A 17078-nucleotide genomic window follows, 5' to 3' on the forward strand; every position below is an offset into this window, starting at 1 on the left:
TGCAGTGCCTACGTAGCAAAATCCTTATAAGTGATTAAATCAATCCTTATAAGTGATTAAATCAATCCTTATAAGTGATTAAATCAATCCTGCCATTTATACAGCTTCATTCAGAGCCAGGAGTACCCTTCTGAGTAAATCTCCTGGTCAAACCCACTTACCATACTTTGTTTCACATTGTAGAGTGGTCTCAAAGCACAAGAACAGATCTCTTGGATGAAACTCAGTCAGAATATGTCCTCATAAGGTGCTGCAGATACTACCAGGTATTCAGTGCATGGGATCACACTAGCAAGCCCTCTGAAATGTCTCTAACATGGCCAAGAGCACTCAGAGCTTCACTCTACACATCCTCCTCTGCTGGTCTGCACTACCTGCAAATGTAGAGAGCTGTAGAGCACCCCTAGAAAGGAGCTTCTGTCTCAGGTATTTAGCAGGAAAACCCAAGCAGTTGAAATTTCATCTTTCATACTGCTGAGAGGAAGAGATGCCTGTCATCAGTCTTACCTCCCTGTTTGGTGTTTAAAGAGCCTCACTCTTGCTGCAGACACAGAGGTGGAAATGTGATGCCCCAGGCTGTAGCATAGCAGTAATGTTGTCATTTTCTCCTCTGAGTTCTTGCTCAAAGTTCAAACGGGCCTCATGCTTGCATCCTTAGACACTGAATCCACACTTCAAGGTAATAAATCAGGGCATGGGGCATATCTCCTGTCAAGTCACCCGCTACAAGTACATTCCACCAACTTCCATTTACAGGACTGAGAGAAAAATTTATTATGTGCCAGATTGTCCCCAACCTTTATATCCATTGGATTTTTGCTCCTACATCATAAATCCCTGACAGCTGAACTTTGATTTTTCTCTGCCATTTCTGATCAGGCATAATATAAGAATATATCAGGATGGAAGTAATTCTGTGGAGAAGCCTCTGACACCAGGTAAGCGATGATGATCTTTTGGACTTATTTTCAGTCAATGTTAATTCCAGCACTGACAGGCTCGCTCTGTGCTTCTGAAACTTGGTTTTTGTTTAGCTCGAGTGAGAAAATGAGAAATAAACTTGCTGTTCATGTGAAGGTCATAGTTCATAAGCCTTGAACAAGCTGTCAGTGTTGTGATAAATTCCATGCTACATAATTCCAGCACCGCGCTCCTCTGATCTTCTCAGCACAGCATGGCCAGCTGGTTCAGAAGTTGCAGATGAGATTTTTACTCTTGTGTGCTATAAATCATGCAATGTTGTCTCCTCAGGATGGAAAAAATAGAGGCTGTGTTAGAGCCATCCTGCACTTTTACTGCGTGATGCCTTCACCCAGCAAAAGAGCTGTCAGGAGATCAAACCATCACCACAGTTAAAATGTCGATGAAACTCTGCTAACCCTGCACAGGGAAGCTGCTGGCTGGGCTGAAGTCAAGACAGATGGGTACTTCAGGGAGTGTTTCTTTTCTGGCAAGTGCTCCTTTGAGTAGGAATATTTCTAGCTGGATGAGTCACTCTGGCTTGAGATCCCAGAAAGTGATTTTACGCAGGGATATTCAAGACGTGGCAGAGGCTGAAGAATATGTCTTCAGAACAGCTTGCAGTTTTCCTTCTTCAGTGGGAGTTTTATATTGCATGGGCAGATCCATTGAACAACAAAAAAAAATCTTCCACTCTTTTGCTGAAAAGAGTGATGAAATGTCATTTTTTGGTCTTTTTTTTTTTTTTTTTTTTAACAAAATCATGTGGTATTTGTTTTAGAAAACCAGTCCCACAACAGCAAAATGCACTAAATTAAAAGAAAAAAAAAAAAAAAATTGCTCTGTTTGATGTGAAAACGAAGAACAACTTAGAGTAAAGTGCAAAAATTAGAGCGAGTATTTCTCCTCTGTGGCTCTTCAGTAGCAGGTTTGACTCTTCCCCGGTTTAGAGGACCAGGATGCTGGTTGCCATGGAGACTCCCATCACTTTTGGAATCGTAAGTTTTCCCTGGAAGGAAACACTCCTTCAGCACAAGTTTTTAATAACCATAGATGATTCTGCTTGTCAGCACTCCCTGTACTAGATTAACTACCACGTCTATGCCTGTGGGAGGGAAGGGAGTGAGATGCTTTCTAGTAATCAGTGACAATCAGTCTGGATAAAATAAAAGAACAATGTAAATGGAATTACAAGACTTGCTGCATTAGATTAGGTTGTTATAGCATCAATTCCATTATCTCTCTTTAAGTGTCAGCTACTTCAAAGGAGAATGAAATTTGGTTGCAGGACATGAGCATGGCAACCAATTCTTCTGACTCCTGCAAGAGGCTGCCTTGTGAGCTGGTTCCAGGATTGAGCTGATAAGAGCTTTCCCAAAAATACAAATAATGACATCTTTTCCAGGGAAAAATGTGTACCTGAACAATTGGGTCTCTCCATGGGAAGAGCTATCATTTATCTGTTCTGTGGGCACTGCCAGAAGGACTCTGGGGTTTGACAGCTATGTGTGCACAGTTAACATCTGGGATTGCTCTGGAAAGGAATTTGTTTGGTCCTGACCTGACCAGTGTGCAGAATGGTTAATTTCACTAACATGGATTTGTTGGCACAGATTTCTGGCTTAGGTAAAACAACAGTTATTCAGAAATCTGTAAGATTGGGCCTCATTTACTTCCTAGTTCTGTTGCTTTTGCTGGACGGTAACTAAATAACTACCTGCTAAATCTCCAGTATTTGCCTGGTTTCTTCTTTTGAAGCTGCTTTGGGAATCTGTGGGGCCATCAATATACTTCATTGCAATGGTTAGGACCTGGTCCTTCTCTGGTGGAGTCTGAGTAACTGAAAGAAGAACAGAAAAGGACATTTAATTCAGTTGTATTAGGCCTCATTTGTTCAAGGAGGGAAAGATACGTTGAGCTTATGCTACCTGTCTGATGACAACTTGGTATTGTTTCAGTCCTGCCTTCTTGAAAGGACTGAGCAGATTCATGGCCAGAATCCAAGTCTTTCATTGGCCTTCCCATAATCTCATTCTCAGTTGCAGTTTTATTTCTAATGAGGAAGTAAGTGTGCATTTTCCCTTTGCCTTTCACATCTATTTCTCCTCTTTCAGTCATCTCAAAATTCTTGTATTTTAGGCAGCTGAAATATCAGAAGCAAAATGAAACATGAAAATTCAAGATTAGCAAAAACGACAGAGATGTTTTAGAAGAGCTACTGTAAGATAGGTAAACAAATCACAAGTCTAGTAAAACCAGTATGGACCCATGAACAACTGAGGGCTTGTTTCAACTGTTTATTCAAGCTTGCTGTGCTTTTACAGCTTTACATGGACAGCCTGATCAAAAATCAATCTATCACGTTGTCAAATGCTTCACTGTGATGGAGGGTTCCTGTTGACCAGTAAATAGAATTCAAGAAGGGAGGCAGCCAGTATCAGTTAGACAGAACTATCTCCAGTCATTTCATCAGAGAAGGCAGTCAGGTTCATCAAGCATGATTAACTCCTGCTTAGATCCAGATTGGCTGCTCTCAATTGCCTTCTACATGGGTCCAAAAATTACTTCCAAGAGTGCTTAATTTTCCCTGGAACTGACATGAGGCTGAACAGCCTATAGTTCCCCAGCCTGTCCTCCTTGCCACTTTTCAATAGAGGTGTTACATCTGGATTTCTGTAGTTGCTATGGTTCTCATCTTCATGACCTCCCAAAGATGATGGTCAGCAGCAGTGTTCTCTTATTACCTTTGAATGCATCCCCTCTGCTCCCACACACCTCTCTAGATGGAGATTTCTCATAAGACCCTTAACCTGATCCTCTTCTAATACTGGAACTTCACCTACTCCTTGAACCCTTACTCTAGGTACAGGGACCCTGGAGACCTTGCCAGTGACAACAGAGGCAAGAGAGGCTTTGAGCATCCCAACCTTCATTCAGGGCACTCTCCCTAAATCACTTGCCACAGCAGATCCACATTTCCATTTATACTTTTCTGCCAGCACAGCAGAAGCTCCTCACACTGCCGTTGAACCTTCCTTGTCCATTGCAATTCCTGTTGAGCTTTGGTTTTCCCAATATCATTCCTGTGTGCCAAGACAATGTTTCTGTACTACTCTTTTGTAGCTTGTCTTCAGTTCCCCCTCTTGCATACGTATTTTATGCATACATAGATTCTTGAAAAGGTAGGATTTCATTTTTAGTGACATCAGTCTTAGGACAGTAAATTACCCACTCCGTGAATAGGATAGCAATTAATGCAGATAATCCTTAGTAACTGCAAAACAAGCCTGTTTTGCCACAAATCTCAGAGGTTTTTAAAGATTTTTGTATGCAGGATTATCACTGAATTAAATGTTCAGACCATCTTTCAGTAGTATCTGAGTCTCTACATCCCTTTATCATTACTTCTAAAGCAGCTACCACAGTTATTTTTCCCTAGATTTTGCTCTCTAGTAGCAAGACTCTCAAACCTCTGTCTCCATATGCAAGTGCATTTGCAATAATCAAGACAAAACTCTTTGCATGCAGTGATTTTTCTAGGTAAGCGGCATGAATCAGTGACTGAAGACAGCATCATCTACACTGAAAGCTGCAGCTGCAAGGCAGGGTTTTTTAGCCCAGCTTTTAACAGGCAAAACTGATATCAGAGTTACTCACTGATAGGCACTGGAGCTTAGATGAATTTTACTTGGGACACCATGACTCTCCATCCGGGAAGCTATATTCACCGTGTCTCCAAACAGGCAGTACCGAGGCATCTTTTCTCCAACAACTCCAGCCAAGACAGGACCTGTATGGATCCCAACTCTAATCTTTACAGAGACATAAAACACCCCCCAAAAATGTCACTTGTTATTTAACATCTTTCTTAATGCTATCCAGCCACCTAAAAGTTCATCCTAAGACAACAGTGGCCACCAGTAAAATATCAAATATCCACAAAGAGATGCTTTGAATGACAAACATACCTGTGTGAGCCTTGCTTCAAGTCACATAGGGGTCAGAAGAAGCTCCTGGATGACCTACTGCAATACATTAACCAGAAGCATTGTTGCATTAACAACTTACTTGGATAGGATTTCCAGAAACTGGGTTCTGCACTCCTTTTGCTGCTATTATCATCCCCAAGGCGAAGTTGGCAACTCGCTCAGCGTGAGTGGATACAGGCACAGGCACCCCACCTACTACCATATAGGCATCTCCAATTGTTTCCACCTTTAATTGAGAGGGACAAGCATGTCAGTGTGCCATATGAACTGTGCTCAGGTGAGGGTTTGCTGTATGGGGCTCTTCTTACCTGCACCAACTCCCCCTTTCTCCTCAATAATGTTTCCAACACCAAAAAGCTCTAGCACGTGTGAGCTTCCTTGAGATGGGGATCCTTTCCTTGCCTCCACACTAAAAATTTCAATGGATTCTGTCCCTGCTTATTTGACAGACTTTGGATATCAGTGTGAGGTCCTAAGGAGTGAGGGATGCTATGAAAGTGGCAGATATTTTGTGCTTCTCTTACCCAGGACACACCTATATGCCAAGAGCCATCCCCAGGCACAGACTCCTGAGCCAGGAGGTTATCTGACAGCTGAGTGCTAGAAATTAGCTCAAATTCACAGGTGCTGCTAACAGTGCATTTCTTTTTTAAAAGATATTTCTTTTTTAATGTGTCACAAGAAAGCAAAGGAGCATGTTCACCAGTGATTATTATGGGGTTTTCAAGGAATTAAGAAACTTCCAGTCTCCAGGATGTCAGAGCATGCAAAGTGTGACCTAGCAGTCCAGGAGCATCCTTCCTTGCAGCCTCTGAGACAAATGCTGAAAGGTTTGTCCTCCTTCAGGCAGGCAATCTCCTTGAAGTGCATGCTAGGACACCTGAGAGACACTCTGGGGTTTGTCCTTGTACCAGAAACTTTGTTGGGAACAAATAGGCCTGATTCAAACAGAGAATTCTTACATCTTTACAATTCACTGTAAAAGACTGTTACATGGTAAGAAAATTTTCTAAGCTGCTCTTATGAGACTATATAATGTTACAGTTGCCATCAGTAAATAAGAGATCATGGGGAAATAGATTAATTTGATTTCTTAAAAAATGAACACCAGTAGGAGAGCAGGAACGTAGCTTTATCTTTGGGTTTGTTCATTAACATCATGACTTCAAACCACTCAGCTCATTAATCTTGAAAACTGTGTTCCTGTAGATGTCTCCTATCAGATGGCCAACTCCCCAGTAATGCCAGTAAATTGCTGTAACAAATTTAAAACAAGTGTATAAAGCTGCTAGTGTAAATAGATACCCTAATTATTTTTTAGCTCTAGTAGTAGATTTAATTTAACAAGATTTATTCATAACTTTAGATGTTTATGAGCTTGGAACAAGTTTCTCTGATCAATTTCAATATTCCATTTCTTTCTCAGTTCCCTGAAATAGTAACCTCATCCTCCCCCTCTGTACCCTAGTAACCCCCTTCAATATTAATGAGAGTTATATACAGGCATCAAAAGGAGAATATTACAGTGGCAGATAATTCACTTGTGATGGATGATTTAGATAGAATATGATGCTAATTTATCCTAAAATCTGTGGGCCATATCCTGGATGCTTCAATTATTGAATACAGTTTCCTTGCCAAGGCAGAAATGCTTCTGATGCCCCAGTGCAATTTACTGTGGGATGAACTGCATGCCTTGACAGAGCAAGGAATGGATGAGAGTTGGATTTGACTCTTTACTATTTCTGCCTTCCTAAATATTTAATGTGTTGAGAACAGACAGAAACTTAGGACTTGCTCGTCAGCTGGGTAGCTCTGGAGGTGTTAATAACACAAGCACTGTATGGCAGCCAAGGCTCTGATCCTTTCCACACCATCTGGAGACAACATGGACATTATAGTGTAGACCAAATCAATGCCCTTTGAGGTCAGCAGGAGATCTATACCATTGCCTAGGATCTCTATGAAGCAAAATGAAGTCTGGATATTACCTGGGTATTGTTTATAAGGTTGTGTCCCACTAAAGGAGACACTGTGATACCTATTTACAAAAGGTAGGAATAAAAGAACTATGAAAATTATTCAAGCTGGTTCATAAGCAGGATATCCTGTCAGGTTGAGTAGGCATTTGAGAGAGAGAAGAGAGACAGAGATGTGTGTGTGAAAGAGCAGCCATTCTGGTGTTACCTTGGTGGAAAGAGACTCCAGCCCATGACTGATGTTCCATTCCTGCCCCAAAATTTTAAACTTGTTTAGTCATACCTCTGCCAGCTTTTTAGTTTCTGTGCATGGCCACTACAAATATGCAGTATTTTCTGGTTAATCCAAAACCATGCTGGGGAGCACAAGGTTAAAATGCTCTGGCAGGGGGGGTTGGACTAGATGGTCTTTCGAGGTCCCTTCCAACCCCTAGGATTCTATGATTCTATGATTAAAAACAAACAAACAAACAAAAAACCTAAACAACAACAACAACAAACCTTTTTTCCAGACTGTTTCTACAGCCTGGATTGATCTGCACCTACCTTGTACACATCATGCACCGTGGTCAGCCTGTCAAACCGTAGGTACATGGAATTTAACATGAGAACTATCTGAATGGGTTCACACTGGGCACAGATGTTGGTAAAGGTCACAACATCGCTGAACAATATTGTGCACTCCTTAAACTCTCCTGTGGGCAGAAAGAACAGCACCAAGTACTTGGAATGGCTGGGACAACCAGGGCACCTGCTTGAGACCTGTTTGCAAAGCTGACTTTCTTGTCATGCTTTCAGGGCATGACCTAACAGTCCTAATGCAGGTGCTAGTATCAAAGAGGAATGTTAATTTAAGACTATATCTAACATAAGAATCATTGCACATCTCAAACTATGCAGATATCTGAATACATCTCTTTGTCCATCCATATTCAGGGTATGCTTTGCTCTTTATCCAGAATTTCATATATGCTTACTAAAGGGAATTTAAGCATATCCTTACTTGCTTTCTGTAATTAAACTTAGAATCATGATGACTCTAGGTTTATAAATAGCATAGAGGAACTATAAGAATCTTCTTGGAAAGATCAGCTTCTTTATTCCTTTCGTTTTGACCCCTCATTTCCCTGTATACCCATGTTGAAAACAAAAATCTCAGCTTACTGTTGAAACACTGAATTTTGTTCCCTAGCTGGGCAGCTGCTACCACCGTTCACCTCCCAGGGGTAAATTTTAGCAAACAGTTCCCACAGCTTAGTTTGAGAGAACAGGCCAATCTTTTATTTTCAGTGGAATTAAGGGTCTGTGGTTCTTCTACCCAGAAATTCCACCAACTAGAGACTGTACTCCAGGACAGTGATGATGGGACTGTGCCAGCACTCCATGTGCCTCTCTACCACCCTCTACCAGCATCAGCTGGTGCACGAATCAAGCATCCCAAAGCCATCCTGTTCATTCACCTGCCTCGACTCGCCTTCCCTCCTTCAGCTGGTTGGCCACATGCTGAGGAAGCATGGCATAGAGCAGAGCTTCAGTCTTTTTCTTCTCCTCCTCCAGGTGCTTCGACAGGACACGCAGCTCTTCCTTCTTCTTCTCCAGCTGGTTGGAGAGCTCCATCTCTGCCAGTCGCTGCTGGTTGAGAAGGATCAAATCCCTGGTCACGTCGTGGGGTGCGATGTCTGCAATGTGCATCTGCCGCTCCTCCAGCTCGTGCAGCGTGCGAAGCAAAGGTGAGCAGAGGTAGAGCATGCACTGCAGGGGCTCCATCCAGATCATCTGGCCTGTGGGAAACCAAGGTATTCAGCAGCTTGGCCTTTCATAGAATCATAGAATTGGCTGGGTTGGAAGGGACCTCAGAGATCATCAAGTCCAACCCTTGATCCACTCCCCCCGTGGTTCCCAGCCCATGGCACTCAGTGCCACATCCAGGCTCTTTGGAAATATCTCCAGACACGGAGAATCCACTACTTCCCTGGGCAGCCCATTCCAATGCCTGATCACCCTCTCCAGAAAGAAATTCTTTCTCATCTCCAACCTAAACCTCCCCTGGCACAACTGGAGACCCTGCCCTCTTGTCTTGCTGAGAGTTGCCTGGGAAAAGAGACCAACCCCCCCCTGGCTCCAACCTCCTTTCAGGGAGTTGTAGAGAGTGATGAGGTCTCCCCTGAGCCTCCTCTTCTCCAGCCTCAACACCCCCAGCTCCCTCAGCCTCTCCTCATAGGGTCTGTGCTCAAGTCCCTTCACCAACCCAGTTGCCTCCTTTGGACCTGCTCCAGCACCTCAATCTCCTTCCTGAGGGGCTGAGGGGCCCAGAACTGGACACAGGACTCAAGCTGTGGCCTCACCAGGGCTGAGTACAGGGGCAGAATCCCTTCCCTGGACCTGCTGGCCACGCTGCTCCTGAGCCAGCCCAGGATGCCATTGGCCTTCTTGGCCACCTGGGCACACTGCTGGCTCCTGTTCAGCTTCCTGGCAATCCAGACTCCCAGGTCCCTTTCTGCCACTCTGTGCCCAGCCTGGAGCTCCCCATGGGGTTGTTGTGGCCAAAGTGCAGGACCCAGCTTCCTTGATATTACTGGTGTTTATTTTAGGGGATGAGTTCTAAGGACAGAGGCTTTTTGTAGAGTCTGGGCTGTCAAAGGAATTACTCGTGACTAGTAAAGTTCCCTGTTTTGGTAACATCACTTTTCTCCTCAAACTCCTGAGTTTTCTGAATCTTGGGAACTCCAGATTTGACACTGATTACGTACAGGTGAAAGGAGAGAAGGGAATATTAGGTTGTATTATGTAGTTGAGAGAAGCAAAATTGAGGTCATAGAAACTTAAATCAAATGTCATGATATTTAATTACATGAAGCACAGGATCGTTCTACTCTCATTCCTGTCAGTAAAAATAAAGCAAATAAAGTATATTTCTTTTTTTTGCTAAACTAGTGGTAAACTCTTATGTAACATTAGGAGGTGAGATTGAAGACAGAGAGCTGGAAGCCCAAAACCAATATATAACAGTACAGCTAACTGATCTATTTTTAACCCACATTTAAAACACAACCAGTAGCAAGTAACTCCCCTCAAAGACATATATTAAGAATGAAATTCACGTTTTAGGAGTAAAAATGCATGGAGGCACAGGGGAAGCCATTTCCTTCCTCCAGCTGTAGTAAGATTATCAGGACTCTGTCTGTAGGCTGTTCCCTCATCCCCTGCCCCTTCCCACCCCTCTCCCAGCAGCTGGGAACCAGGGGGATGCTCACTGTGTGCTATTGCAGGGATGCTCATCCCACCTTCCATTATAGTTTCTATATGCCAGAGATGTAATCTCAGATTTGTCAGCTGGTGTTGGGATCTTTCCCTTCTACTCTCTGCTGGGGGCTGAGCTTAAAATGTTGCTCCACATACAAAGCAGTAATCTTTTTTTGGCAAAGTGAACTCGTAGCAGTGCAGAGTGATGCTGTGTGAGGTGCAGGGGCTGATGTGTAGAGCTATGGGGTGGTGAGACCTGGACTTTTACACAGCTCATGGAACCTCCATGGTGAGCCCTGAGCAGAAGCTGACTCTGAGGGCATTGTGTCCCTTCCACAGGTAATCAGTGACGCAGAGGGCTGGGGAAATTCACAGGGCAATTGGCATTGAACCCTAACCAAAGCAAGCATCTTCAAGTACTGTTTCTCAAAAAAGAACCATCTAATCCTCACTGCACTGCATCAAATCCTCACTGTCCATTTATAGGACACAGGTGGAGCTAGGAGTCCATAGGACTAGTCCATAGGATTAGTTCAACTCCAGAATAATTCCTGATTTAATATCAACAGTTTTGCTACTGAAATGAAATCAGGGAAGTACCTCTCAGCTCTAGCATGGGTCGTTGTTTCCATGACTCTGGCATCATCTCTCTTTTAGTCTGGAAAACGAACTGGCTGTTGATGAATTTCTGAATGCTTGAGATGGTGAAGGGTACTTCTGGGTGAACAATGCTGAAGTACTGATCCAAGCAGATGCCCGTGGTCTGAAGGCCAGGTACAATCTTTTGAATGCTCACCCCAGCTTGCTTCACTCTGAGCTTAAAAAGAAAATACAGACAATGTGTTATAATTCATATCCTGTGTGGGTTCAGGCAAAGCAGTAGCTGATCACTGTTTATACATGTACACACACTTAGTTTTGCTATTTGGTAGGCTTATTTCTGAGCATATTTTCTATCTTGTTAGCATATTACTGCAAAGCTCTGAATGTGTCCTTCATAGCAAGACAAAACTCCCAGAAAGCAATGTTGTTATCTGAATGGTCTTTTCTATCAGTTGTTAGAAACAAACCAAACCAAACCTATCTGCTGTTATTCTTGCTTGCATTTGTATAGGCCTAACAAATAGCCTTACGTGTAGCTGCAAGAGGAAATGAGAGATACAAGAGTGTGTCCTACATCCTGAAACCAAAGTTACTGAGCCATACAACATCTTGGCACATATTAATTTTCTAATGGATTCCAGGGTTCTCCCACCCATCTCTGTGCAAAGGTTTATTCATTCTCTTTTAGCCTGATGACCGTACATGAGCTCTTAAGTCCTGCAGAAATGTCCAGAGTTGTCAACAGAGTTACTTAAGCAATAAGGGGTGCAGGGACTTAACCCTTTTTCCAAACTAGTAATTTTATCAAATAACACAGACTGGATATCCTGAAAGGTTTAAAACTCTGATTAATGTGGGCAGTGGCCTGAAGCAGACTACGTGCTCTGGAATCTCTATCAGCGTGATGCCAAAACATGTTCCTGTGTGACTGTATTCAGCTTACTTCTGTCCTACTTTCAGTTTCTCCTTTCTTTGCTCCTGTCTCAAACTAATATTCTCTGCATGGAACTGGGAGCAAGAGGAACAGTAGGTTGGTGAGAGCCCAGGCTAGCTGGAAACCAGCCACAGGGCAATCCCTCCAAGGGAAGGGCTGTCCCATTGCTGCAGAGTATGTGTGCACAAGGCAGGAGGCTCGATCCCCCTCCTGGAAGGTAATTAGATTTTTAGGTCCAGTTCCTACTAGATTTAATAGGTAGTTTGGTTTCCCCAGCAGAAGCATGAAGGAGAAGACTAAGGAAGCATGTATCAGTAACTGGAAGGAGAAGGGGACTAACTCTAAGTACAAGGCCAGTTTAAAGGATGGGTCACATCTCTGGCACATCCAAGGATAGGAAGGTGCTGAGAAACCTCAGAAAATTCTCTTCAGTGTTTGGTAACAGATAGACTGCTGCAATAAACCTTGTTGGCAACATCTGCAGCTGTTTCAGACGTGGTAAACTTTATAAATTCAAAGCATATTTTTTTCTGGAAGGATCCATATCCAGTTGCTGTGAGTGACTTTTATTGCATGTCTCTGTACAGAGCACTTCTGTAAATGTTAGGAATGAGTGTGCCCTGCAGACAGAGCACAGGCAGCACTGACCTGCAGGTCAGACACAAGAAAAGAAACATCTTCTATGATTTGTGCAAACTAAAGGTCTTTACCCCATGCTTGCCCTACCTACCTCTTTGTCAAAAACCATATGAAAAGGAAGTCCATTGCAAAATGTTTTTGTGTCAATCCAGAGGCTCTTGGGATAAACTGGATCAAATCCTCTCAGGAGCTTACCTGTGGCAAGATAAACGTGTAGTTTTTAACTGGTTTGCACTTCCTAAAACCAGTCAGCATTGTTTTTTAGCATAGGACTGAAGATTAACAGCAAAAATCCTGGTAGCACCACCTCCCATTTTATAGAAATATATTAAAAAACGGAGACTATAAGCATATAATATATAAAGGTTTACCACATTAGTGATGGATTTTTGGGTAGTGGAAGGTGTAATGTGGCTTTTAGAATTTACTCTAGATGGTAACTTTGGAAAGGAGTAGCAGCTACCAAGTTTAAACCACTCTTTTAAGTGCATCATCTTAGACCAAGTGACATGAAAAGGAATTATCAAGTGACGTTTTACAGAATAACACCTTTCTAGAAAAAACCCTGTTTGAGAGACAAAAGTGACAAGTCATATTCCATTTAAGTATCTGTCATTCCTAAGCATGCTTATTATCTGCAATTTTTCTTTGATTATCAGTGTCTAAACAAAAGAAACTTAACCTGAAACATTTTGACAAGATGCAGAGGAAATATGAATGGTAACTCCTAAACTGATGGGTGGGTGGAGGCTTGCTGACTTTCTTACTGAGGAGTCTGAGAAATGATGACAAGCTCCCTCTGAATGCTCTCTCACCTTTTCCTAATGTGATTATTCCTCTTACTGTTTTCCAGTGACTTTTCTTGACAGGGCAAACAGAGCTTCCTCTGTCTCTCATTGTATTCTTGGCTTTTTCAAGGGCCTGTTGAAATAAACCCAAAGGGAAACTCAAGGGTGTTTTTATTTTAATCATATTTTAGTAGTATATTGATAATGAACATTAATGTACCTCTTTATTCAGCTGGTTCTCAATTTGCTTCTCGGGGTCAGCATGATATCGAGGTGAGGAAGAAAATTTACTTCTTTCCTTGTATGAAAATACAGGGTTTTGAGTGACAAGAAAAACAATATGCTCTTTTTTACCAGTTCTTTCTTCTTCCTCTTTTTGATTGACTATTTCCATTGAAATTTCAATGTTAAAAAAATCCAGGGCTGCTGCACCAATGATTCCTAAAAGGGAAACAAAAGATAAAGTGTGGCCAGGAACAAACCCTTCCCATATTCCCTTCTGGAGGGCTCACAGTGGAATTTCACTGTTTCATAAATCACTTTTCTGAAGGGCTCTGGAAGAATCAGCCTGCTGTTACCTGTGACATTCCTAGAGGTGTTGCCATGATAAGAACATGTGCATAGGAGATAAGCTTTAAAGTTAGGTTTTCTTTTGTCTGGTCTGATTACAAATGCTTATTTTCAGTCAAAAAAAGCTCAGCAGGCTATCTGAAGGCTTTGTCTAAATATTCATACATTGCAATAATATGAATTCCCATTAACTCAGAAAATGCATGGGGTCTAAAGAGATTCTGCTATAACAATCTATTTCAGTCATTGCAAACCATTTTCTTACGAAAAGAAGGAACCACCTTTCCTGAAGATGAACAATCAGCTCTCTCATTTCTGTTTAGCTATTAGGCAAAACACTGGACAATGATATGAAAAGCTCTGTCTGAAATTCCAAATAGTTCTGTGCTTCAGTAGGAATACGAAATGAGTTTAATCAAAAGGAGAAGGTCTGATAAACTTCTAAATTCAGAAGGATCTATAAAAGTAAGGAATATGATCATCTCTTACAGACTTAGAGCTGTTTAACTCTTGCTTGAGTGCAGCTGTAGAGATTCCTCTAAACGCTGGTAAAAGTTTCAGTTGTGAGCAGGGCTCTGTAGTAGCTTTCTGGGTTGCCTGCACTACAGGAGGCTTTATTACAGAATAGAATTTCTACCTCACTGTAATTTAAGGAGTGATCTGAGAACTGGTTAGACACAATGCACATATTTTCCTTTCAGAAGGGACATTCTGTAGGAGTTCGAGGGCAACCAGGCTGGGAAGGGACTCGAGCACAGATCCTATGAGGAGAGGCTGAGGGAGCTGGGGGTGTTGAGGCTGGAGAAGAGGAGGCTCAGGGGAGACCTCATCACTCTCTCCAACTCCCTGAAAGGAGGTTGGAGCCAGGGGGGGGTTGGGCTCTTTTCCCAGGCAACTCTCAGCAAGACAAGAGGGCAGGGTCTCAAGTTGTGCCAGGGGAGGTTTAGGTTGGAGATGAGAAAGAATTTCTTTCTGGAGAGGGTGATCAGGCATTGGAATGGGCTGCCCAGGGAAGTAGTGGATTCTCCGTGTCTGGAGATATTTCCAAAGAGCCTGGATGTGGCACTGAGTGCCATGGGCTGGGAACTGCAGCAGTAGTGGATCAAGGGTTGGACTTGATGATCTCTGAGGTCCCTTCCAAACCAGCCAATTCTATGATTCTATGATTCTATAATTCTGTAGCAGGAATGGACACTTCTGGTCTGGACTGTCATACTGGAAATCTTGACGAAGCTACTGGGAGCTAGGAATGATCAGGCAGTAGGGAAATGCCAAGGTCAGGTGTTTGGTTACAAACTCTGCCAGGCCTCACTTCCACCTGAAATTCACCTGAAAAAAGATTCTGAAGCCAAGCAAAGTATTTCTGCAAACATATGGTTGCTTTGTGTATACACTGCATTGCCAGCAGATCCGTGTTCTGCATTCTGATTACCTGGCACAATATGGCACAGACCTCTTCTGTCAGAATAGTAATGTAAGTGCATGGAACCATCTTCATTCTTTTCCACCCTGAAAGATGGGGCATTCATCTCCTGAGGAAAAACAAACAAAACCAAAACTTTGGTGTCTTTTGCTGGTGAATTCCACTTATACACAAGTATCCCATGCCCTAAGATTTTGGAGTAATGTTTCAGAACATAGTAGAGCCTGTGACAGCATCTTTTCCCATTATTTATCCACATCCATGAGATGCTGCTCCTTCTGCTGTGAACTCTGGCAAAGTTCACCCATACCTGCTCAGTAATTACTTGAACTTGCCTGGTAAGAAATGGACAGGTAGCTGTGCAATGCATCCAGGTTCTCTATGAACTCATAGAGATTTCCACCCAGTGTCCTCAGCATGTGGTCATAACCTGAGCGTTTACAGAATTCAAAAAAATACTGTCCAAACTCTCTCAGAACCATGTCAGCAGGAACACCTGGCAAAATAAAGATACCTTAGTGAACAAGAAAGCTCTTGCAATATTGGCAGGAGGATCAGGACTGAGTGCAGAAAATCTGCAACACAGGGAAGGCATTCCAAAGAGCACAGGAGACTAAAACCTGGGATGCAGTCTCCGACTTGACTAAGGATGGTTCATTTTTGAGGCCTGGTGACACCTACCTAGTATTTTGCAGGCTTTGTCGATAAGTTGCATTGTAATATCATCTTTGTAAACCTCAAAAGTCAAGAAAGAATCCTGGACTCCAGCCTGCAATCTGCAAGAGAAGGCAGTATTCTTGTCTCAGCAGTGCTGTAAATGTCACATGCTTGAGTGACCCAACTGGTCTTCATTAGGCACTTCTTCAAGCCATGTATTGCAATGCACCACCTCCCCTAATGGTTTAAGAGTGTTGTTTTCTATGGCTGAATGGTGGTGTCCACTTCTCTATTTCTGTTGTTTCACATTACAGCATTACAGTAAACTGAGGGATTTGGGCACTGTACTGCAGGGTGCTAAAGCAAGGGAATTCTTGGCTTGGCTTCTGGTATACTGAACTGTTGTTCAATGTAGACAATATCAAGCTCTTGGGTCTCCACACCAAAAACTTGCTGATTTTTTTTATTCTGCCTTCAGTGGCTGTTGTATGAAGCTAAGTATCATTTATAGATCTCTATATCCTGGAACATCCCATACAGCTCAAAGACAAAACTAGACAAGATGCTATATATTTAGCTGCTTTTCTGAAAGTCATGGAATTAATCTGACTTTATACCAAGGATGACATCTTTTCATTTTAATTACTTTTCAGTATTGTCACAGTGAGCCAGCCAAGTTGTCTATAAGAATAAATGTCATTCTTAATTATCTGGTAAGACAAATTAATTGGGACAAATAAGCATCAGAGTGTGAAGTGTTAAAAGGTAAGAAACTCTTGCTTTTTTTCCCTGCTAGTTACTTCTAATAATTACTTGAGATATTCATCAGCTACCGTTTATTTACCAGTGAGAAATTGTAATCCTCTGCTGCTAAATTCCCAAGCACTTATTTGCAACAAAAACATTTATGGGGAACACATTACCTTAATTCTTCCCATGTTTCTTCACCATACTTTTCAATCACCAAAGACTTCAGGCATGTATTTATAAATCCATACTGAAAAAGCAAATATATGTAAAGGGAGGAGCCACACAGATTGCCCAGATGCAGCCCGAACGTCACTTTCTTGTATTTTTCTTTCTTGTAAGATCAAGTAATAATGTTTGACAGCCATTATGTCTTTCAGCAAGCAGCACAGCCTTTACCTCAGCGTTTCGCAAGCCTCCGGCAGAACAGGGCAAAGACACTGGATCCTGTTTTACAGGAAAGAACCCAGAGCGAGCAGGCCAGGGCTCTGCTCTGCCACACAGCAGCCCGGAGCACGTCCCCGGCGCGGCTGGCACCGCAGCCAT

At 42.6% G+C, this 17078-nt stretch overlaps 1 protein-coding gene across 1 annotated transcript; it reads right to left on the reverse strand.

Moving 5' to 3' along the window:
- Positions 1-1829: 1829 nt before the first annotated feature.
- LOC103527314 (guanylate cyclase soluble subunit beta-2) lies at positions 1830-17078 on the reverse strand. The gene is made up of 16 exons (XM_030456297.1): positions 16932-17078; positions 16709-16782; positions 15810-15904; positions 15464-15624; positions 15138-15237; positions 13356-13576; positions 13163-13268; positions 12439-12542; positions 10772-10988; positions 8389-8709; positions 7475-7623; positions 5029-5175; positions 4618-4772; positions 2889-3103; positions 2678-2800; positions 1830-1969 (listed from the first exon to the last, which is right to left on the reverse strand). The coding sequence occupies exons 1-16, from the start codon at positions 17076-17078 to the stop codon at positions 1830-1832; spliced, it is 2475 nt and encodes an 824-aa protein (XP_030312157.1).

Source organism: Calypte anna, chromosome 9 (genome assembly GCF_003957555.1).
Source record: "Calypte anna isolate BGI_N300 chromosome 9, bCalAnn1_v1.p, whole genome shotgun sequence".
Classification (NCBI taxonomy): domain Eukaryota; kingdom Metazoa; phylum Chordata; class Aves; order Apodiformes; family Trochilidae; genus Calypte; species Calypte anna.

Bases quoted from the DNA above. Each gene is read 5' to 3' on its own strand.
- LOC103527314 (XM_030456297.1), bottom strand. From the start codon at position 17,078: ATGGCTGCGGTGCCAGCCGCGCCGGGGACGTGCTCCGGGCTGCTGTGT. The intron at 10,989-12,438 runs GTAGGTAGGGCA...TTTCTTTTTAAG, and splicing joins ATATGGTTTTTGACAAAGAG to CTCAGAGTGAAGCAAGCTGG. The intron at 3,104-4,617 runs GTGAGTAACTCT...CTGATATTTCAG, and splicing joins CTAAGCTCCAGTGCCTATCA to CTGCCTAAAATACAAGAATT.